The sequence below is a fragment of the Elephas maximus genome, chromosome 2, assembly GCF_024166365.1.
Source record: "Elephas maximus indicus isolate mEleMax1 chromosome 2, mEleMax1 primary haplotype, whole genome shotgun sequence".
Taxonomy (NCBI): Eukaryota; Metazoa; Chordata; class Mammalia; order Proboscidea; family Elephantidae; genus Elephas; species Elephas maximus.
Window position 1 is genome coordinate 37,893,678 of NC_064820.1, and position 24,467 is coordinate 37,918,144.

General features: G+C 43.4%; 1 protein-coding gene across 3 annotated transcripts in view; it reads left to right on the forward strand.

The window, feature by feature from the left end:
* NPR3 (natriuretic peptide receptor 3) overlaps positions 1 to 24,467 on the forward strand; it is an 87,053-nt gene that overhangs the window by 54,814 nt on the left and 7,772 nt on the right. For all 3 annotated transcript variants that reach the window (XM_049861733.1, XM_049861713.1, XM_049861723.1), the window contains exons 4-6: positions 13,686 to 13,821; positions 20,313 to 20,407; positions 23,595 to 23,730. In XM_049861733.1, the coding sequence (XP_049717690.1) occupies positions 13,686 to 13,821; positions 20,313 to 20,407; positions 23,595 to 23,730 (367 nt within the window). The remainder of the gene's footprint in view (positions 1 to 13,685; positions 13,822 to 20,312; positions 20,408 to 23,594; positions 23,731 to 24,467) is intronic.

The window sequence follows — 24,467 nt, forward strand, 5'->3', positions numbered from 1 at the left end:
TAACGAGACAAGAGATGGTCCCCCTTCTCCCTCTCCATCTCCCTTTGGCTACCCTCCTATCCTATCATGGGTCTGCGCCACCACCCAGCAGCATCTCTGAGCCCGCTGTGCCAGGGCACCGGCTGCCTGCTCCTGCCCTTCTGCTGGTTTTTGGTTTATGCCTTTGGCCACCTTGACCACAGTGCCTTTGACAAGAGCACAGACCCCTGGGAAGAGAGACCAGCATGTAATCACCAGCCTTCGCAGAGCAACATCTGGCCAGGCACTGATGCCGGGTCGGGCGTCCAGGCCAAGGATGGACATCACTCACCTGTTCATCTGAGAGCCAGGAATGACTGACGTCATCGTGTTTGTGCATTTCCTGACTGACCTTTCAAAGATGAAGGGTGATGAGAACATCCATATATCACATACGTGTGACCGATTCAAAGGGCAAGTATATCAGAGACTGAACACCCTGCGTGTGCAAGGGGAGGCTTTGAAAAGTCATTCTTGTTTACTTGCGGTCCATACCCATGAGTTCCAAAAGTGAAGCCTGTGGATCCTCCTCCTCCTCGCTGCTACCCACAAACAGGGCCCCCAGTAGCTTTCCCTGCCAAGGTTTCTTGCTGTAAATGGATTCCCTATGCCAGCCCTAGCTTTCCCATTGCTGTCGAGTCAATTCCAGCTCACAGTGACCCTGGTGGCATAGTGGTTTACAGCTGTGGCTTCTAACCAAAAGGTCGTCAGTTGTAATCTACCAGGTGCTCCTTGGAAACCCTATGGGGCAGTTCTACTCTGTTCTGTAGGGTCACTATGAGTCGGAATTGACTTGGCAGCAATGTGTTTGGTTTTTTTTTCTTATGGCACCATGCTCAGCCTCCGCTGCCGTTCCAGTCACTAAAAGGGCAGCCTGTTGCCGTAGCAAGGGAGATGAATGAGGTTTGTAACTTAAAAAGGAGCCCTGGTGGCACAAGATGAAGCACTTGACTGCTAACTGGAACATTGGTGGCTCAAACCCACCCAGCAGCTCCGTGGGAGAAAGATCTGGCGATCCGCTTTTTTTGAAGATACAGCCTAGAAAACCCTATGGGGCAGCTCTACTCTGTCACGTGGGGTTGCTATGAGTCAGAATTGACCCAACGGCGCCTAACAACAACCTTACTTACTCATCTTCCCAGGACTGCTTTTGTTTATCCATCCACTCAGTTTCAGGTGACGAGAGACAGAAAAAAATGTGCTTCGATTTGCTGGCAGCCACACTGCAGGTTCCAATTCCAGTTGCTGTTGAGTTGATTCTGATTCGTGGAGTCCCTGGTTGGTGCAAACAGTTAACGCGCTAGGCTGCTAACTGAAAAGTTGAATGTTTGAATCAACCCAGAGGCACCTTGGAAGAAAGGCCTGGCAATGTACTTCTGAAAAATCAGCTTTTGAAAACCCTATGGAGCACAGTTCTACTCTGACACACATAGGGTCTCCAGTTCAGGCTGCTATTCTTATTGTGTGCCGTTGAGTTGATTCCAATGGAAGCAGATTGCCACATCTTTCTCCTGCAGAGCCTTTCGGTTAGCAGCTGAGTGCTTAAACACTGCGGTAGAAGGGCTCCTCCACTTCAGGCGAGAAGATCTAAATTAATTTGCCACTCTAGGGCATTGCTCTAAGGCAGAGCTGAGCCTGGGATGTAGACAGTCATTTGGGCAGTTTAGGACAAACCCTCTGCCTCAGATAAGTCCTAGCTTAAGTCCAGGGAGACAGAAGCCTGCCAGATGGAGCAGTGATGTTTCAGCCGAGCACAGAGCTGCAGACCTAGACCCCAGCTCCCTCCCCATGTGCTGCCTGACTGTTAGGAAGCCACTCGCCCTTTAACTTTCCTCAGAGTTCAAGTAGGATAAGGACACAGATTTTCAGCTTAACTTTCCTCAGGGCTAAATTAAATCAGCCAGCTGACCGGGTGTGAATTCCACGGAGGCAGGCCCAGCATAGGAAGGCAGATGTTGAGGGGTCTGTCCGCTAAGCGGGAGAAGAGGTTGGGTGTCACCTGGTTTATGGTAGTTTCTGTTGTTACTCTAAATTGTTTACTTTAACTTTATGACTTAAAGATAAATTGAACTAAAATAAGATACTGTCTTCATTTTAAAGTATGGCAGTCACTTGGAATAGTGTTCATCAGGTGCAAAATACTCTTTTACCTTTGGGCTACTCATTCAACCACCACCCATCTGTCAGTTTGTTGTACTGTCATTGCTTGTGTGTTGCTGTGATGCTGGAAGCTGTGCCACTGGTATTTCAAGTACCAGCAAGGTCACCCATGGTGGTCAGGTTTCAGTAGAGCTTCCAGACTAAGACAGACTAGGAAAAAAGCTTGACCATCTACTTCTGAAAATTAGCCAATGAAAACCTTATGGATCACAACAAAATATTGTCTGATATAGTGCTGGAAGATGAATCCTCTAGGTTGGAAGACACAACACGCCAGCTGTAACAAAGGGCTTAAACATGCCAGTGATCATGAAGACATTGCAGGACTGACAAATGTTTCATTATGTTGTACACGGGGTCATATGAGTCGGAGCTGACACGATGGTCACTAACAACAACAATAACCTATGCAGCATGTCCTGAACTTCCTCCTGCTGTCTGTCACTAACAACAACAACAACAACCCACGCAGCATGTCCTGAACTTCCTCCTGCTGTCTGTCATCTCTATCAGCCCAGGAGGCTGGACAAGGCTCATTTTCAGGGGTTTATTACTATAGGGTCTCTAAGAGTTGGAATTGACTCAGTGGGTAAGGGTTTGGTTTTTGGTTGTTACTAATGGCGGAGCCTTGGTGGTGCAGTGGCTAAGAGCTTGGCTGCTAACCAAAAGGTCAGCTGTTCGAATCTACTAGCCACTCCTTGGAAACCCTATGGGGCAGTTTCTACTCTGACCTACAGGGTTGCTATGAATGAATGGCAATGTGTTTGGTTTATCACTAATGGGACTAGTCAATATTGCTATTGTTAATACTATGTTGGATAAGCACTTGGTCCTGGACCCACAGTCTCCTCTTACCTGCCCTCCATCAGAATTCCCCCAGCCTCTAGAACCCCTTTAAACAAATGGGAGTCTTTTTCAAAGGACTCTTGAGAAATCCTTCCCAACACCTTGGGCTTCCTCATCTGCATTGGGAATCACTGGTTTGTGGTAAGGAAGATAGAACCAGCATAAGATATGCTTGAGTTCGTTTGATTACCACAAGCAAAACCCCAAGACAGCCTAACCTTGCATTAACTTTGGTAGCTTTCTTCCAGCAGCTTCCATCTGAGAGCTTTACAGGCTTTCTCAGATATCCAGACGTCCCTGGAGCTAGATGACTGCGTGTTACTCACTCTCACTTTACAGACAGCTGAGGCACGCAGCACTCTTTGCTTACTTGTTGGTAATCCAAGCATTGAGGAATTCATCTAAATATGAATCTGCCTCCCCAGAGAGAAGTGAGAAGCATGCCACTCACTATCACAGATAGGAGCCATGTCATGAATGACAACTCTTTATGCTCAGCTAAAATATAACAAGATTTCTACTCAGCTTTCCCCATTCTGTTAGTTTCCTAGAGCTGCTGTAACAAAGTACTGCAAACTGGATGGCTAAAAATAACAGAAATTAATTTTCTCATGGTTCTGCAGGCCAGAGGTCTGAAATCAAGTATCAGCAGGGCCATGCTCTCTCTGAAGGTTCTAGGGGAAGAGCCTTCCTTCTCTCTTCCTAGCTTTTAGTGTTTCCTGATGTTATGAGTTGAATTGTGTCCACCCAAAATGTGTGTCAACTTGGCTAGGCCATGCTTCCCAGTATTGTGTAGTTGCCCACCATTTTGTGATCTGATGTGATTTTCCTTTGCGTTGTAAATCCTACCTCTCTGATGTTAATGAAGCAGGATTAGAGGCAGTTATGTTAAACCATGTTAATGAGGCAGGACTCAATCTACAAGATTAGTTTGTGTCTTAAATCAGTCTCTTTTGACCTATAAAAGACAGAAGTGAGCAGAGAGATTGGGAACCTCATACCACCAAGAAACAAAAGCCAGGAGAATAATGTGTCCTTTGGATCTGGGGTCACTGCACTGAGAAGCTCCTATACCAGAGGAAGATTGAGGACCTTTCCCAGAGCCGACAGAGAGAGAAAACCTTCCCCTGGAGCTGGCACCCTGAATTTGGATTTCTAGCCTCCCAAACTGTGAGAGAATAAATCTGTCTTTGTTAAACCCATCCACTTGTGGTGTTTCTTTTACAGCAGCTGTGGATGACTAAGACACCTGGCAGTCCTTGGCTTGTAGATGTATTACCCCAATCTCTACCTCCATCTTCACGTGGCAGTCTTCCCTCTGCGTGCGTCTCTCTGTGTCTCTTCTCTTTTCATATGGATGCTATTCATATTGGATCAGAATCTACCCTACTTCAGCATGAACTCATGTTATCTAATATTTTCAGTGACCCTGTTTTCCAAACAAGGTCACAGTCACAGGTACCGGGCATCAGGACTTTAACATAACTGTTAGAGGAACACAACTCAAGTCACAACACCCATGACGAAGGACTTAAAAAAACATTAATAAATAGGCAAGCTGACAGGTGCTCTCAGAGAGGAAAGCCAGTGGCAAAATGGCATTCTTTCCTTTAGAATACCTGCCACTGGCCAGCTGTTCTTTGTGTAGACAGAGGACAAGATCAAGAGAATTGAGATTAAATGATGGGAAAGTTAATGCTGACATACTATCTTTTCCTGATAAACTTTCCAGGATGGAAGATGGCAAATGATTTCCATCTCATTTGAATGATAAGCTCTTCTATTTGGTACACAGGACAAATAATTACTACTCTGGGGCTTATCCTCAATGTTGTCCACAACTTCTGTGCCTAGAGTTCATCTGCTTGTTCTTCTGGAGCAGCAGTGCCGTCTGGTCTAGATTATAGACTCCTAGAGCTCATGACCTGTATTGCTCTCTTAACTCAGCTTGTTCAGAATCTAGCATGGGAACGGATGCATTGAGGAATTTAACAAAGACTTATAGTGTCTTATTCAGGGTTCTCTTGAGAAACAGAACCAGTAAAGCGCACACACACACACACACACACGCACGCACAAAACGAGAGAGAGAGAGAGAGAGAGAGAATGAGAGAGAGAGAGAGATTTATTTGAAGGAATTGTCTCACGTGATTGTTGGAGGCTGGAAAGTCCAAAATCTGTAGTTCAGGCAACAGGCTGGAGATTTCATCAGTCTTATGTCCCACGTAAGTCTTACGTTGGACAGAACAAGTGGATACTGAGTGGTTTAAAGACAGGAAAGGTATGTGTCAGTGTTGTATCCTTTCACCATACCTATTCAATCTGTATGCTGAGCAAATAATCTGAGAAGCTGCACTTTATGAAGAAGAACAGGATGTAGAATTGGAGGAAGACTCATTAACAACCTGCATTATGCAGATGACACAACCTTGCTTGCTGAAAACGAAGAAGACTTGAAGAACTTACTGATAAACATCAAAGACCACAGTCTTCAGTATGGATTGTACCTCAACCTAAAGAAAACAAAAATCCTCACAACTGGACCAATAAGCAACATCATGATAAATGGAGAAAGGATTGAAGTTGTCAAGGATTTCATTTTACTTGGATCCACAACACCCATGGAAGTGTTGTTGTTGTTGTTAGGTGCCGTCGAGTCAGTTCTGACTCATAATGACCTTATACACATCAGAATGAAACACTGCCCAGTCCTGCGCCATCCTTACAATCGTTGTTATGTTTGAGGTCATTGTTGTAGCCATTGTGTCAATCCACCTCATTGAGGGTCTTCCTCTTTTCTGCTGACCCTGTACTCTGCCAAGCATAATGTCCTTCTCCAGGGACTGATCCCTCCTGACAACATGTCCAAGGTATGTAAGATGCAGTCTCGCCATCCTTGCTTCCAAGGAGGACTCTGGCTATACTTCTTCCGAGACAGATTTGTTCTGTCTTCTGGCAGTCCATGGTATATCCAATATTCTTCACCAGCGCCACAATTCAAAGGCGTCAATTCTTTGGTCTGCTTCCATGGCTGTTGATTGTGCATCCAAGTAAAATGAAATCCTTGACAACTTCAATCTTTTCTCCGTTTATCATGATGTTGCTCATTGGTCCAGTTGTGAGAAAGTAGCAGTCAAGAAATCAAAAGACGCATTGCACTGGACAAATCTGCTGCAAAGGACCTCTTTAAAGTGTCAGAAAGCAAAGATGTCACCTTGAAGACTAAGGTGTGCCTGACCCAAGCCATGGTATTTTCAATTGTATCATACGCATGTGAAAGCTGGACAACGAATAAAGAAGACTGAAGAAGAGTTGAAGCCTTTGAGTTGTGGTGTTGGCGAAGAAAATAGAATATACCATGGACTGCCAAAAGAACAAATAAATCTGTCTTGGAAGAAGTACAACCAGAGTGCTCCTTAGAAGCAAGGATGGCGAGACTGTGTCTTATATACTTTGGACATGTTGTCAGGAGGGATCAGTCCTTGGAGAAGGACATCATGCTTGGTAAAGGACAGGGTCAGCAGAAAAGAGGAAGACCCTCAACGGGGTGGATTGACACAGTAGTTGCAATGGTGGGCTCAAGCATAACAATGATTGTAAGGATGGCAGTGTTTCGTTCTATTGTGCACAGGGTCGCTATGAGTCGGAAGTGACTCGACGGCACCTAAGAACAGTGTCCCAAAATCCATAGGTCCAGTGATGGGAAGAGTGAAGAGTGAGGGAGTTCTGGCAAGATGTCTATTTAAGAGGCAGAATTCACCCTAGGGAACCTCCCTTTTCGGTCTTAAGGCCATCAACTGATTGCATGAGGCCCACCCACTTTATGGAGGATAATCTGCTGTACTTAAGGCCAGCTGATTTAATCACATGTAGCTACTTCATAAGGAATCCCTGAGTGGTGCAAAGCAGTGAAAGCACTTAGCTGCTCACCAAGAAGTTGGAAGTTTGAGTCCAACCAGAGGTGCCTCAAAAGAAAGACCTGGCAATCTCCTGAAAAACCAGCCATTGAAAGCCCTAGGGAGCACAGTTGTACTCTGACACACATGGGGTCATCATGAGTCCAAATTGAATTGAGTCAAGCAATGTTTTAAAAATTTTTATCTACTTCATAACAGCATCTAGATTAATGTTTGGCCAAACAACTGGGCACCATAGCTAGCCAAGTTGACACATGAAATTAGCCATCACATCTGGCTAATGACAGTCAGGAAGAGCTTTCCGGCTGGGAAGACTGGTGACTACTAGTACAGGCCGCTCAGGCTGGGGAATCCCATTTTCTATGATCAATAACAGCAGCAAGATCTCTGTCAGCATCTTGAGGCTCAAGTGTTGTTCTGACCAGAGGCAAGTGGACAGACCAGATGACCTCAGGTCCTTCCAGGCAGAAGTCCAGTAGAGAGTATTTTAAATACAACTTAATACTCTGGATTTTTTTTTTTTTTTTTGCCTCTTTCTCTCTCTCTTTTTTTTAAATTTGCACTTCCAGGTTTCAGTATCTGTAATGTGCTAACGGGCTTTCCTCCTATTAAAAAACACGTGTGGATGTGTGAATGTTCTCCTCGGGAAAAGATGGTCTCTAGGGTTTTGCTTATGGCTTGAGGTGCTATGAGGTAGGAGGTGTTATGAAGCCTCCCCCGCAGCAGGCTGGGGTGCCATGAACCTTGGCGGGGGCCAGCAGTTCTTCTGCTAATTTTGGCAGGAGAGGGAGACACTCAGCCACTTTAAGAGGAAAGGAGGTGAATTTTGTGATCCATTTGCAAAGTAAGATAGAATGAGATTTGATACCTATGCATGTGTTCAGAGCCCATCTCTTCCCTTGTCTCTTCAAGCCTGTTAGGACAAAAGTAATCCAGGTTCATCCTTCTGGGCCTGGTAAGCATTATTCCCATACTGGGTTATGGAGGGACAGCTCAGAGGCACAGGAAGAAGGAAGGAAGGGGAAGGGCCAGCAGGGGCTGGTGCTGGAGGTCATGGCCAGCGTTTTGGGCAGCCAAGGTCAGCATGGTGGCCCTGCATTGGAATTTTGGGAGGAGTCAGGAGGAGGAGGAGGCAGAGCAGTGGATGAAGGATGTGGACAGGACAGCTTGTGTTTCACAAGTTAAGCAGGGACTGTCTTGAGAACAAGAACAGGAGCATGGTGTGTAGTCCTCAATTACAGAGAGCAGGAAGACTGGGGAGAGGGATGCTCTGCTGGTCTTCAGAGGAAGGAGGGGAGTAGGCCAGAGCTTTCTCTTCCAGTCCACGGCTCTGTGATTCTGTGACTTCCTCTGTAGCAAGGTGGTTTTTATACAACCGTTAAAAAGAAGATAGACCTTCTGATTTTTTTTTTTTTTAAATTGTGGCCGAAGAATTAAATCACACAGCTAAAGTCCATTTATTAAAACCCACTGACTCAACAACATGCATGCTTTCTCAAACCATGATTACTTCATGGCTTAAGTGAAAATTTCATATTACTGGGCAAAATTGAATTAGCTTAGCCAAATGAGCAGAAATTATCCTTGACTGGTAGATGTTTTTTCTACACCGTTCTTCTTTGCCTGTGAAAATAATGGCTGAGAGTAAAACCCAACATCTTCCAGTTGCTTTTATAGTCCCAGGAACTATTTTAGATGTTTTACACATACTAGTGTACGAGTTTTAGTACCTACTCATCTCCTAGGAGGTACTAAAGCTCTATTTAACAGGTGAGGAAACTGAGGATTAGAGAGAGTAAGTAATGTGTCAGGGCTAGGATTGGACTATGGGCCCAGCCTGCTAACTCAGAGCTCTTCCGGGAGCCAGCACTCTCTCTGCTTCCTACCTCTCCCAAAGGTTTGAAAGAATTCACCAGCTTAGGCTGCACCCTTCACACTTTGGTGGAATTGAAGGCATGGTATTGGGCAAGTAAGAGACCTACCTGGGGCACCAAAGCATGAATGAAGAACCTTAGTTTCCACTAAATTTAAAATGGAGCAATAAGATAGGTTATACTCGTATGTATTTTCTGAATACTGCTACTAGAGTTAGAAGCTGAACATGAACTTCAGGTTTATAATTTTCCATCTCTAGACAATAAAACAACAAAAGCTAACAGTGAGTGCTGACTCTGTGCCAGGCCCTGTTAGAAGTCTTTTACATTTATTAACTCATTTGAACCTAACAGCAGTCCTATGAGGTTGTTATTATTAATTGCCATCGAGTCGGCTCTGACTCAAAGTGACCTTATGTATAACAGAACTAAATGTTGCCTGGTCCTGTGCCATCTTCATGATGATTGGTATGTTTGAGTCCATTGTTGTGACTGTTGTGTCAGCCCATCTCGTTGAGGGTTTCCGTCATTTTTGCTGACCAACCATGATGTCATTTTCTAGAGATTGGTCTTTTCTGATGATGTGTCCAAAGTAGGCAAGTTGAAGTCTCGCCATCCTCCCTTCTAATGAGCATTCTGATTTTATTTCTTTTAAGATTGATTTGCTCATTCTTTTGGCAGTAGTGTTATTATCCTCATTTTCCAGGTGAGGACAATGAAGGCCAGAGTGGTGCAGAAACACAGCTAAAAAGTGGTAGAGCTCAGATGTGAGCCCAACTCTTTACCCATGATGCTCGTCTTAGTTATCTAGTGCTACTGTAACAGAAATGCCACAGTTGGATGGCTTTAACAAACAAGTTTATTCCCTCACAGCTTAGGAGGCTGGAAGTCCTAATTCAGGGCTCCAGCTCTAGGGGAAGGTTTTCTCTCCTTTTTAGTCTCTGGGGGAAAGTCTTATCTCCCTTCAGCATCTGTGGGCTGGTGTTCCTTGCAGATCTCCATGTGTCTTGGCATCAGTCTTCCCCTGGGTCTAGGAGATTCTCAGTGCAGGGACTCTGGATCCAAAGGATGTACTCCGCTCCTGGCTTTTCCTTCTTGGTGGTAGGAGTTCCCTCCCTCTCTCTTTGCTTCCCTCTCCTTTTATCTCTTGTAAGATAAAAGGTGTGACTCAAGCAAGGGTGGTGACTTGGGTAAAGGTGGTGACTTGAATAAGAGTAGTGACTTGAATCCTTTCATGCTCCTGGGTACCTCTAGGGACCAAGTACTTTTCCTGCCTCTGGAGGTTTATTGGAAGCTGCCGCATCACTGACAGTGCTTGCTGCGGCAAGGCAGGGGACTTTACGACTGCTTGAAACTGAAGAATGAAGAGTATGCCACAAACTGCTGTTTTTATAGGGTATTGCCTGAAGTTTTGGTAGGAAAAAAATAGAAATTTTGAAAAGTTTTGTTAAACATATATACCAATAGACCGAGGTGGGGACTCTGGTGTATAATTGGCGATGCTTCATATGTACCACTAAACACTTAGGGTAGGCTTGTGGGAAGGGGCAAGAAAAAAAATTCATACTACCTACCAAAAATTCAGACACACTTAATAATTCAGCATGCTTCCATTAATGAAAATACGTGGTATCAACAAAAAATTCAAAGCAGAAGATAACTGGTTCATAAAAAGGTTAAGGTACATTTCACCCTAATCCTGCCTCATTAACATCATAGTTTAGGATTTGCAGCACGTCACAGAATGGAGGATAATTAACATCAGATCACAAAATGGAGGACAACTGCACAATACTGGGCTCATGGCCTAGACAAGTTGACACATATTTTTGGTGGACACAGTTCAATCCATGACAGTGCTCAACTGCCTCTCAGCATGAAAAAAATTCAGCAAATCCAGAAATACTTGCTCTCTGACACAAAGAGGACTCCTCATCCTTAGGGGTGGGAGGAGGCCAAGTAGAAGTGGATTTTGAGCTGCACTGTTCATTAATCTTTGCATTTGAACCAGGTAGTTCTCTTCCTACAGGATTTCTTTCTAAGAATGGGGAAAGGGCTGCCTGACATGAAACCTCACAGTGTCGTCTGCAGGATGCCCCATTGATTTTGCTGCACTGGCATTCTTTTGTTGACACTTTTTCCTGGAATAAGAAGACTTGAACATTTTGGTACTTTTTATACAAAGTTTAGTTGTAAATTACTCAAGCGTTTCAAGATTGTATTTACTCACTGAATGTTCCATGAATGTTTTAATGGGTTTAAATGTGGTATTGGAACTTGCCAAAGGTCACTTATAATCTAGCTATGAGGCAAACTAAAGTCAATTAAAGTAATTAAATGCCTGAGCAAATAATCCCAGAAGCTGGACTGTATGAAGAAGAATGAGGCATCAGGATTGGAGGAAGACTCATTAACAAACTGTGATATGCAGATAACACAACCTTGCTTACTGAAAGTGAAGAGGACTTGAGCACTTACTGATGAAGATCAAAGACTACAGCCTTTGGTATGCATTACACCTCAACAACATAAGGAAAACAAAAATCCTCACAATTGGACCAATAAGCAGCATCATGGTAAATGGAGAAAAGACTGAAATTGTCAAAGAGTTCATTTTACTTGGATTCACAATAAACACCCATGGAAGCAGCAACCAAGAAATTGAACAATGCATTGCATTGGGCAAATCTGGTGCAAAAGACCTCTTCAGAGTGTTGAAAAGGAAAGATGTCACCTTGAAGACTAAGGTGCATCTAACCCAAGTCATGGTGTTTTCACATGCCTCATATGCATGTGAAAGCTGGACGATGAGTAAGGAAGACTGAAGAAGAATTGATGCCTTTGAATTGTGATGTCGGCAAGGAATATTGAATATACTATGGACTGCCAAAAAAATGGAAACTCTGGTGCTGTAGTGGCTAAGTGCTACAGCTGCTAACCAAAAGGTTGGCAGTTTGAATCTACCAGATGCTCCTTAGAAACTCTATGGGGCAGTTCTACTCCATTCTATAGGGTCGTTATGAGTTTGAATCGACTCGATGGCAAAGGGGTTTGCCAAAAGAATGAACAAATCTGCCTTGGAAGAAGTACAACCAGAGAATGCTCCTTAGAAGCAAGGACGGTGAGACTACATCTCACGTACTTTGGACGTGTTATCAGGAGGGATCAGTCCCTGGAGAAGGACATCATGCCTGGTAAAGTAGAGGGATGGTGAAAAACAGGAAGACCCTCAAGGAGATGGATTGACACAGTGGCTGCAACAATGGGCTCAAGCATAACAGTGACCACGAGGATGGCACAGGACCGGGCAGTGTTTTGTTCTGTTGTACATAGGGTTGCTGTGAGTCGGAACCAGCTTGACAGCACCTAACAAAAACAACAACGAATGCCTGCAGGAGAGTCCATGTTCCTCAGTATGGCGTTCTGGTTCTCGATCATCTGGCTCTCCTTCCATCTGTAGCCAAGTCTCATGGTGTACCTTGCCCCTTCCTGCCCCTACCTGCTCCCAGCCTAGCCAAACATTTTGCAGATCTCCTGCTGCCAGGCTGTGCTGTGACTCTGCTTCTGCCCTCACTACCCCACCCACAGTACTTCCCTCAGCTTCCCACCCTGGGAAACACCTCTTTATTCTGTCAAAACTCAGTTCAACTTTTGCCATCACTCTTAAGCCTCTTCTGTCTGCTTTTCCTCTACCCATAATGCTGAGCACTTCTTTTTTTGTGTGTGTGTCCTTACTGTATCTTGAACAGACCTCTAATATAGCACCAGTGACACTTGAGAGTCCATAAGATAGTAATAATAGTATTGGCTTACGTTTGTTGAAAACTTGATATGTGTCAGGCACTATAATACTGAACACTTTATACTGCTTATGCCATATAATTCTTGCAACTACCTCTTGAAGTAGGTACTAGTCTTATTGTCAATATACAGATGAAGAAAACAAGGCTTGAAGAGACTAAATGGGTTCCCCGAGTACCAGCCAACCATGTATGCTGTATGGTGACCCCATGTGTTTCAGAGCAGAATGGTGCTCCATAGGGTTTTCAACGGCTACTTTTGAAAGTAGATTGTCAGTCCTTTCTTCCAGGATGCTTTTGGGTGGACTTGAACCTCCAACCTTTTAGTTAGTGGCTGAGTGCATTAACCATTTACACCACTCAGGGTCTCCTCCACAGGTATGCAGGGCCAGAATATACCTTCAAGAGACTGTAAGTTTTTTGAGGGCTGTCTTACTTGAGTCAAGATTCAACTGGGATATACCAACAGTCCAAGCTAGTTTCCCGTTCCTGTCCTTGGAGCTTGGGGATGGGGAGTGGTTAGATGCATTAGAACTGCTCAAACGTACACTGGAAAGGGAAACTGAGATGTTACTGCTAATAGAAGAAGGATCCCCTCTTCTTTGTAGCCTTAGGATGAGCACCTTCAAAGTACCTAGTAAGCATTCAATAAACATTTGAATATGAATGAATGGATTCCCTCTGTCCTTTTAGTCAGGTCCCTCATTCAGAGTCTGGCCAGATCATGGGGGCTGTGGAAGGTGGAAAATGCCTCAAGGGGCAGGCTGGCTTGAGGTAGAGGACAGGGTGGTGAGAAGGAGGGAATGGAGCTGAAGGAACTACGGGCTAAAGCTGACGTACCTATAATACTTAAATGAGTCACCAAGTAGCATGTTCTTGACTTCTGTTATATCTTGTCTGCTCTCCAGATTCCCAAACTAGAAAAGGATTTTCCTCACTAAGCCAGTGCCTTCAAAACCATAGTATAATTTATGAGAACTACCTTTTGGCCCACATTGCTTACAGACCCTGTCTGATTGCTTCCATTATTCCTAGTGTTTAGAATCACTTCACTGGGATTTCCTTTACAGGTTAACATGTTTGTTGAAGGATTCCATGATGCCATCCTCCTCTATGTCCTGGCTTTACATGAAGTGCTCAGAGCTGGTTACAGCAAGAAGGATGGAGGGAAAATAATCCAGCAGACACGGAACAGAACCTTTGAAGGTGAGAATTCACACTGTAAGGCAATGGCACTTTGCTGACAGTTGAGTTGCATATTTCCCTGTTCTGATTTTTTTTTTTTATTACTACTGTGGGACCTTGCTGACATCTTGCTTTTCTCAGCTGTAAAGTCAGGATAATTATTCAAGATCTACCCACCTCACAGGCTTATTGTGAAGATTAAATGAGATAACGCATGTGAATGTGCTTTTAAAAAGTCTTACTAAAACAGAAAATGCCTTGTTCTCCTTCTGATTATTGAGTTAACAACTTCATGCTTCTTGAAATCAAATTTATGACAAGTCTAATTCACAAAAGAATAATCAGTTTGTGGAGTTCTGTGATAAGCTTTAAAACAAGTAGTAATCCCAGATTTACCTTCCTAAATTCTGACTGTGTTGATCTTTGTCAAACTCAGGAAGTTATCAGTTGTCATGGATAAACCTGGGTGATTAGAGACCTCTGCTGTTTTTGTTTTATTTTTAAACTAGTGTATATTAGTTGTTTTCTTAAATACAAAAGTGTAAGAACAACAACAACAAAAAATAGCTCATAATCTCATCACTCAGGCAACCTCTGCTGATATTTAAAAATTGCCCAAGGATGACTATTCTTGGCTAGAAAATTTAAACAGTACAAAATTGTACAAAATGAAAAGTGAAAGCTTTCTTTCCCACCCTAGCCCCTTCTCCCCAACATAATCACTATGAACAGTTTCCTGAAAATATTTTATACCTTTTGCCAGCACATGTGCATTTGTGTATCTTATCTAAAAAAACTTACACAAAAGGGGTCATACCATGAATGCCATTCTTCACCTTAGGTTTTCTACTTCATAGTCAAGTAAAAGAATTTTCCATATCAGCACTTATAGATCCAATGTATCTTGGCTCTACAATAATTTCTGTAACCAGCCTCCTACTGATGGACACTTTATTGTTTACAGTTTTCACTATTAAGCAAAATGTTGCCATGACTATCTTGCACATCTTGGTGAATTTTTGTGAGTACACCCAACAGGGAAGATTCCTAGTTATGGGATTTCTGGGATTCCTAAAATGTTGGTGCTTGTTAAAGTGCATTGGATATTGCCAAATGTCTTCCAGAAAGTCCACTAATTTATATTTCTGCCAACAGCGTAAAAGGGCTCTGGTTTCCTCTTACCTCACCAACACTAAAAAAAAGCTAACATAAGATTCAATATAGGAATGATCTAGTGGCTGGAGGCCTGCAGATACCAACTTTATATTTATTCATTTGTTCAATAAATATTCACGGAGCACCTGTGATGTGCCAGACACTGTTTAAGCCGTTCGGGACTCCCCAGTGAACTAAAGACATTCTTGCTATAAACTGAGCTTACATACTAGTGGGGGCAACTGACAATAAACAAATAAACACACCAGGGATTATTAGTGCTATGAAGAAAATTAAAGCAGCGTAAGGAGATAAAATTAAAACAGGGTAGGAGGCCCTGGTGGTGCAGTGGTGTTAAGCACTTGGCTGCTAACCAGAAGATCAACAGTTCGAACCCACCAGCTGCTCTAAAGGAGAAAGATGTGGCAGCCTGCTTCCGTAAAGATTACAGCCTTGGAAACCCTATGGGGCAGTTCTACTCTGTCCTATAAGTTCGCTATAAGTAAGAATTGACTTGATGGCAGTGGGTTTGGTTTTTTGGTTTAAGGAGATGAAAGAAGGCAGTGGCGGTGGTTCGGTGGCAGAATTCTCATCTTCCATGCGGGAGACCTGGGTTCAGTTCTTATCCAGTGCACTTTGTGTGCAGCCACTGCCCATCTGTCCTTGGAGGTATGTGTGCTGCCATGACGCTGAGCAGGTTTCAGCAGAGCTTCCAAATTAAGACAGACACAAAAGGCCTGGTGACCTACTTCCAAAAACCAGCCAATGAAAACCTGTGGATCCCAATGTTCTGATGCCACCATGTGTGAGTGTGCCTTGAGTCGGCAGCTAACAATACAACAGTGTCTTAGTCATCTGTGTGGCTTCGCAGCTCTCTTCTCCATCTCTCTCACTTGCTTGTTTAATCTCTTTCATATCTCAAAAGAAATTGACTTAAGACACACCCTACACTAATCCTGTCTCATTAACATAATAAAGACAAGCCACCCATTCCCAAATGGGATTATAGGCACAGGCTAGGATTTACAACACAAATTTTGGGGGGATACAATTCAATCCGTAACAAACAGGGAGATAGAAAGTCACAGGAGGGATTGCTGTTTATAGATAGGGTGGTCAGGGAAGACCTCTCTGATATATGGCAGTTGAACAGAGTGAGGGGGCAAGTACTGTAGATACTGAGGGGAGAGCATTCCAGAGGGAACAGTAAATGCAAAGACCCTGAGTGTATTTGATGGGAGAGTGCTGAGCTTTCCTGGAAGAGCAAAGGGGCTGTCTTAGCTATCCAGTGCTGCTATAACAGAAATACCACAAGTGGATGGCTTTAAGAAAGAGAAGTTTATTCTCTCACAGTCCAGTAGGCTAGAAGTCCGAATTCAGGGCGCCGGCTCCAGGGGAAGGCTCTCTCTCTCCCTTTCGGCTCCGGAGGAGGTCCTTGTGATGCATCAATCTTTCCTTGGTCTGGGAGTGTCCTTTTTAGGGCCAGCAATCTGAAAAGAGTCCTGAAACAATCAACTGTATAGTCCAGTTTACAATGAGAATTTCATTTGTCCAGATGTAGCGATAGTTAAAGCCAAAGTCAGTTTTGGGTTTGAATTGTTTGGAGAGCCAAATTTATTTGCTAAACAATGTCCCATCTGAGGGTGGGCCCAGGGGAACTCTAAGGCATCTGTATAAAGAGAAACTCTAACCTTCCCAAAATTAAAAACAAGTGGCCTGTAAGTGACCACTAAGTTGTCAGGGGAAAAATACTCGGGATGTTATTTGACAAATTTGGATTTTATTACCTTGAAACCTTTCACCAGCTCTCAATAAATGGCCTAGGAAGAAGCTGAATTTCTTCTCTGTGTGTGAGGTCAGAGTGACAAGGTAAAAAAGACTCTGGTTCAAACCTTGAGCTCCACTACAGGCCCATATAAATGAAATGAGCGTGGAGAGCCTCACTGCCTACCAGGTAATAAGGATAACTTACACAGGAAAATTCTGCTCTCAGCCTGATGATCTCACCTTATGTTCAGTACTCACAGGTGAAGTCTCACTCTGCTAATCAGCCCCCCTAAGAGTTCTCACCCCACTTCTTGGCAGAATTGTAATAGCTTAAAGGTGTAATGAGGTCTTGGATTACTAGGGCTACCTCGTTTTATAAAATATTCTGCAAAACACTTAGCAGGACACACCCTCATAAACACCTCTCAACAGAATGGCAAAGGGTGGTTTGGAGATAAAATACATTAAAAAAAAAAAGATATTTATCACCTTAAAGTTTTGCAGGGAGTCAAGGATACATATGTTTGAGATACGTATATCTTTTGTAATAACTAGTCTATATTAAGGCACAAAAAAACCAAGATGAATGGTAGCTCCATTCTGTTTCTGGCAAAGTAGACAAAAGTCTGAAAAAATCAGTGGGCCCTCAAACCGCAGCCCAAAGGACAGTAAACCCAAATACCTGCCCTCTCCAAGCCACACTAGAGGATGGAACTTTCCCTTGGGATCCTTTTTCCCAGACATCCATTTTACTACAGGAATCAGTACTTACTGCGAGAACCAAATCAATAGAAACACCAATTGAGAATTATACTGAGCTCTACCACAGTTCAATATGAAAGAAAACAAATAGCTATAGTTAGAGTGTGGCAGATAGGCACATTGTCTTATTTAGTGCATGAAAATTATGATCTAGACATATTTAATGTCAGCTTTTTTTTTTTTAATGATGCATATTTCCTTTGATTGGTTAAGTGTTCTAAACTCTCATTGCTAGCTATTAGGGATTGAATCGTGTCCCCTCAAAATGTGTGTCAACTTGACTAGGCCATGATTCCCAGTATTGTGTGGTTGTCCACCATTTTGTGATCTGATGTGATTATCCTATGTGTTGTAAATCCTAACATCTATGATGTTAATGAGGCAGGAGTAGAGGCAGTTATGTTTATGAAGCAGGACTTAATCTACAGGATTAGGTTGTATCTTGAGTCAATCTCTCTTGAGATATAAAAGAGAGAATTGAGCAGAGAGGAGAGGGACCTCCTTCCACTAAGAATGAAGAGCTGCCAGTGGAACATGTCCTTTGAACCCAGGGTCCTTGCACTGATAAGCTCCTAAGCAGGGGAAGATTGATGACAGGGACCTTCCCCCAGAGCCGACAGAGAGAAAGCCTCCCCCTGGAGCTGGCATCCTGAATTTGGACATCTATCCTCCTAGACTCTGAGAGAATAAATTTCTTATAGTAGTACTAGATAACTAAGACAGTAGCCCAAGTAAGTTCAAATCCTTCATGTGGACACTCAGGGCCTTCTACGCTCTGGCCACACTGCCCCAGCCTTGCATCTTAGTGTTCCCTCTCACACATGTGGGCTCCTCTCGCCCAGAAACCTCACATTCCCTCTTGCTCTTTTCAGCCTCTATGTGTTCCTAAATACTAACTGTTGTTGTCAGTTGCTGTTGAGTTGGATCCAACTCGTAGTGACTTTATATATAACAGAATGAAATGTTGCCCATTCCTGCACCATCTTCGTGATGGTTGATATGTTTGAGCCCACTGTTAGGGTGTTGTGTCAGTTGATCTCACTGAGGGTTTCCCTAGTTTTCATTGACCCTCTACTTTACCACATATCATGTTCCTTTCCTAGAGATCGGACTTTCCTGATGACGCGTCCAAAGTAGGTGATTCGAAATCTCACCATCTTTGCCTCTAAGGAACATTCTGCTTTTACTTTTTCTAAGACCGATTTGTTTATTCTTTTGGAAGTTCATGGTATATTCAATATTCTTTGCCAACACCTAGAATCTTCCCACTCTCTGATTGCTACTTGTCCAAATCATAGACTTCCTCTAAAGTCCCTATAAGATACTTTCTCTTTTATTGAGTCCTCCCTGATTCTCCAACAAGATGAGATAGCTCCTCCTCTGAGTGGTGTGGGCATGGTCAGGTGTCCAGGACCAGATTTTAAGTATAACAATAGTAATAATAACAATAGAAGAAAAAAACTAACATCTCTTAAACACGTGTTGAAAATGCTTTACATGTTTTAGCTCATTTAATCTTCTCAGCATCATCTTGTTTTTGTTGTTGTGTGCTGTTGAGCTGATTCTAATTCATAGTGACCCTTTAGGACAGAGTAGAACTGCCCCATAGGGTTTCCAAGGAGCAGCTGGTGGATTTGAACTGCTGACGTTTTGGTTAGCAGCCTGACCTCTTAACCACTTCCCACCAGGGCTCCAATATCATCTTAGTAAAACCAAAACCAAACCAGTTACCATTGAGTTGATTCTGACTCATGGCGACCCATGTGTTTCACAGTAGAACTGCACTCCGTAGGGTTTTCAATGACTGTGATCTTTCAGAAGTAGATAGAACCTCTTGGTGAAAAACCAAACCTATTGCCAATAAGTTGATTCCAATTCATAGCAGCCCTATAGGACAGAGTAGAGCTGTCCCCATAGGGTTTCTAAGGAGTGGCTGGTGGATTCAAACTGCTGACCTTTTTTGGTTAGCAGCTGAGCACTTAACCACTCTGCCACCAGGCCTCCAACATCTTGGTAAAGAGGTCCTATTATGCCTATTTTACAGACGTGGAGACTGAGGCTCAGAGGGTCATGTACCTTGCCTCAGGTCACAGAGCTTGTAAATGTGAAAGCTGAGATTTGAGTGTGAGCAGTAGGATTCCGATGTGAACATGCTAAATCTGTAGTCCAGGCTACCCTTCTCTTGAACAGAGAATTTGTCTGATTCATATTTGCCTCAGCTATAACACCAGATTCAACACCTAGAAATGACTCAGGAATTATCTGTGTAAAGAATGAAAGAAGAAAACAATAGGGATAAAGAGAAATAACTCTCCTTCAGCTATTGGCAACCATGACCCATGAAACCAAATCCTTCTGTTTCCTGTGCATTAAAGGGGACTATACTTAAGAACATTTCCTGAGTCTTGGGCCCTACAATGTTTTTGTATTTCATCATGTTTGTCCAATGATAATGTGAATGCATGACGAGCATATGAAAGCACATTTACTTCCCATTCTTTACTTTTTTTTTTCAAATGCAAAACTCTGGGATAGGCATATTGGTTTCAGAATTTGCCGTAATTTAAAAAACAAAAAACATATTCCCCAAAGAAGGTCACTTACTTCTTTTTCTTTTCTTTTTTAAATGGAGAAATGCTAAGAATTTAGGAATGCAGACACAGATGAAATTACAATGTCTTCCAAAGGCCAACAAAAATGCTCAGTCTGATGAGATTTTCTGTGGCATGAGTTTGTTTAAAAAATCCTGTCAATTCATTTTCTTGTTTTTATTGGCAGAGAGGTATTTTAAGTAACTAATTTCTAGTTCATCGTGTATCTTCCTCTAGGTATTGCTGGACAGGTGTCCATAGACGCCAATGGAGACCGGTATGGGGATTTCTCTGTGATTGCCATGACTGACACGGAGGCAGGCACCCAGGCGGTAAGCACCCCAGGATTTCTGAACCAATTGCTCCTCCTGCTTGCTGAGATCCCAAGGAATGAATGTATTTGTCCTGACCTCAAAGTAGCTATCTCCCTCCCACCCCCCCGCCCCCAAAAAAGAAAACAAAAAACCATTGTTGTCAAGTCTTTTCCAGCTCATAGTGACCCTACAGGACAGAGTAGAACTGCCCCATTGCGTTTCCAGGGAGCAGCTGATGGATTCAAACTGCTGACCTTTTCGTTAGCAGCTGAGCTCCTAACCACACACCACCAGGGCTCCAGCTGTCCCAAAGCAGCCTGTAAATAAAAATAAGTTGAAAACACTGGAGATTCCACATAGGGACAGCTCACTTCAGGGAAAACTTCAGGAAATAGTGCCACGTTTATCTTAAATGGGGGAATCTCAACTTTTAAGTGGCCAAGAACCATACTCCAGTCCTAAGTGGCAAGAGAGGCTCATCTGGATGAAAGATGTGAAGTGAAATTTTATTTCCCTTTTTAAACTGGGTTTCGTGTGTTTGTGTGTGTGGCAGGAGGTACAACCTAGATGTGTGTTAACATTTCAGGAGATGACGTAGTTTCAGGAGAGCATCATGAAGAGAAAAGAGTGCCTTGGACACAAAGATGAGTCTCTGTCACTTACTGGGTGCACGCTCTTTGCCTTAGTTTCCTCAGCTGTAACATGGAAATCATGTCTTCCTTGCTGACCTCATGTGATTATTGTGAGGAACAGTTAAAATCAGACCTAGCAAAGCACTGTATAAACTTCATATTATATATTCCATACCTATACACACACATACATATATATCTGGAGCTCTGGTGGTACAGTGGTTAAGCGCTTGGCTGCTAAACAAAAGGTCAGCAGTTTGAACTCACCAGCCACTCCTTGGGAGAAAGACCTGGTGATTTGCTTCTGTAAAGACTACAGTCTAGGAAGCCCTATGGGGCAGCTCTACTCTCTCACATGGAGTGGATATGACTTGGAATCGACTCGATGGCACACAACAACAAACATATATATATACCTATTGCCATCGAGTCGATTCTGACTTATAACGACCCTATAGGACAGAGTAGTACTGCCCCATAGAGTTTCCAAGGAGTGCCTGGTGGGTTCGAACTGCTGACCTTTTGGTTAGCAGCCGTAGCTCTTAACTACTATGCCACTAGGGTTTCCAACATATATATGTGTGTATATATATAAAACAAATATGCAGCGTTTCAACTAAAACAGTGCCGCTTCCTCTTTGAGTGCTTCCTTGATGACTCTTTCATTGCTCCCCTAGCACGTTATCTGACCTCGCCTGTGGTGCTCGCTGTTTTCCTAGTGAACACACATGCCTGCCTGATGGAGTACACGGACTCAGTGGGAGGGGCTGTGCCAGGAGGACCTGGCACTCACTCTGTTTATTGAGTGGTCTGGGTCTCGTCCACATTCCAGTTTCCCCATGTGTAAAAGGGAGGTCATCATAGTCGTCACGGGGTCGAGGTGAGGACTCAGGAGTGAATGTACGCCAAGCACTTGGTGAGCGCTCCGTACACACCAGCTACTGTTGTGTTTTGGTAATTATCTGGAATTCTTTTTACTATGACATAAAATAGTCTGTGGGAGCCTAGGAGGCTTCCTTCAGGAAAGACACAGGTAAGGAGTTGTCACAGGCCACTCTCACAAATGAGAGACAAATCCTAAGAACTTGGGTGGGAAGATCCTTCTAGATCAGAGCCCAGGGAGCTGATTTAAAAAACAAACCTGTTGCTGTCGAGTTGACTCAGACTTGCGGCGACCCATGTGTGTCAGAGTAGAACTGTGCTCCATAGAGCTTTCAATGGCTAATTTTTCAGAAGTGAATTGCCAGGCCTTTCTTTGGTGGTGCCTCTGGGTAGACACGAACCTCCAACTTTTATGGCTAGCAGCTAAGCCTGTTAACCACCCAAGGATTCCAGGTAGCTGATAGAACAGTTGTTTTAACCAGAAATTGAGGGTGAACCTTGAACTGTGGTATAAAAGAATACTGGCTTCCAGGGGCCATAGGAGCCAACTAAAGAGACAGTTCAGCCTGACAGTGGGGTGGAAACAGGGTAAAATCATCAGAGAAGAGAGTGTAACCCCGGAAGTCAGGATAAAAGGAGTAGTCCACCAACCTGGAGAGGGTGAAACAGAAAGTTCCTAAAAGATACTCACTAATGGAGCCCTGGTGGTTCAATGGCTAAGCACTCGGCTGCTAACTGAAAGGTCAGCAGTTCAAACCCACCAGCAGCTCCCGGGGAAGAAAAGACTTGGCCATCTACTCCCATAAAGATTACAGCCTAGGAAACACTATGGGGCAGTTCTACTCTGTCACATAGGGTCACTATGAGTCGGAATCGACTCGATGGCAAACAACAGCAACGCTTTACTTATAAAAAAAAAAAATTATACGTGAGCTAATTGAGTGATATGAGCCAGTGTACCTGTAACATGTATAACCTGATATAGAAAGGACCCTGACTCTCGTTCCCTCATCTCTCACACGAGTACCTCGCTGTCCCTCTCTCACATGTCAGTGGAAGTGACTTGGTCACTCACAAATGACTGACTGCGTGCTGCTCTGTGGTAGATGGTGGGGCAGTACAGTATCCAACGAGCAAGGGAAAAAGTGTGAATTTCTGGGTTATTGTTTTGTAGGGAAAATCCTCCCTTTCCGCTCAGTAGTCGCGACTGAGGTAGACCCAGGGAGAACAGTGGCAGGATTCAGCCTTCAGTGGGGGCACGCCCCAGGCAGCTTTGCTTTGACCACTGCCCACGTCCTTCTGTTTCCCTTTAACCACTTTCCCTGCCTCACTAAATAATGCCACCTCAACAGCACCACTGGCGACTCCAAATCTTGGCTTACAAAGTCTTCAGAAACACACCATTATAATTAGCGTGTACGGTAGGGAACCCTCCTCTGCGACATCTCCTCAGCTCTGCTTTGTGTTCTCCGGAGGCACTTGCTGTTTCCTGCCTGCAAGAGGTGAGTGATGGTGGGTGGGTGTCAGGTGTCCTTAGCATGCAGAGGCAGGTCCTTTAGGTCAGGCCTTGAGGTTTTGGGAAGTAATAGTGCAAGGCTGGGAGCTTCCTTCTTTGGAAACAGATAGCTTGGCTTTTTAGTTTGTGTGTGTGTGTGTGTGTATCATTTTTTTTTTTCTTAACGTTTATATAGGTTATTGGTGATTACTTTGGGAAAGAAGGTCGTTTTGAAATGCGGCCGAATGTCAAATATCCTTGGGGACCTTTAAAGCTGAGAATAGATGAAACCAGAACTGTCGAGCACACAAACACCTCTCCTTGCAAATCATGTAAGTTTAGAGGCTTAATTTGCTATGTATTTCATCATCTATAAAAAAAAAATTCATTATCTATAGCACTGGTATAATGCAAGTTTAAAAAGTAAGTGTTCTTCAGGAGCTCAGGTTCTGAAAGTTCAGACGTCCTTTTCTGATGGGTAGTAAAACATGTGGAAAAAAATTCACGAAGAGGCATTGTCTTTATCAGAGGCTTACAGCTCTTTTACCCTTCACTTTCTCCTAAAGAAGACAGTATGAGAGGTCCTTAACCTCATTAAGACTCATTTTCCCCATATGTAAAATGAGAAGAATGTACCCAACTCTTAATGATTGTTTTGATGGTAAAGTGAGAGAATGCACTGAAGGCTGTACACTAAATTCTTTACATACAAGCTACCTATCTCTCATTTTTACGTAAGAACTGGGACACTACTGAACTTGATTGTTTCAAATTGTTATTCACATTTTCACAAAGCTATGTAGGACATTTTGACATGAAACTCTGGCTTCGGTGAGAGAACATCTAAAAATAGAACCCAATAAAATTTTCACCAAATCTTCTAGCACTGTGAAGTGTCACCACCTATCTGTGAAAATAAGTGCTGGGTCAATCCCATGGCCTGTCTGGTTGTCTTCTCTGAGGATAAACTCTAAAAAGTTAAACACAGAATTACCATATGATCCAGCAATTCCAAGTCTAGGTATTAAAAAAACAAACCAAATCCATTGCCGTAGACTCATAGCCACCC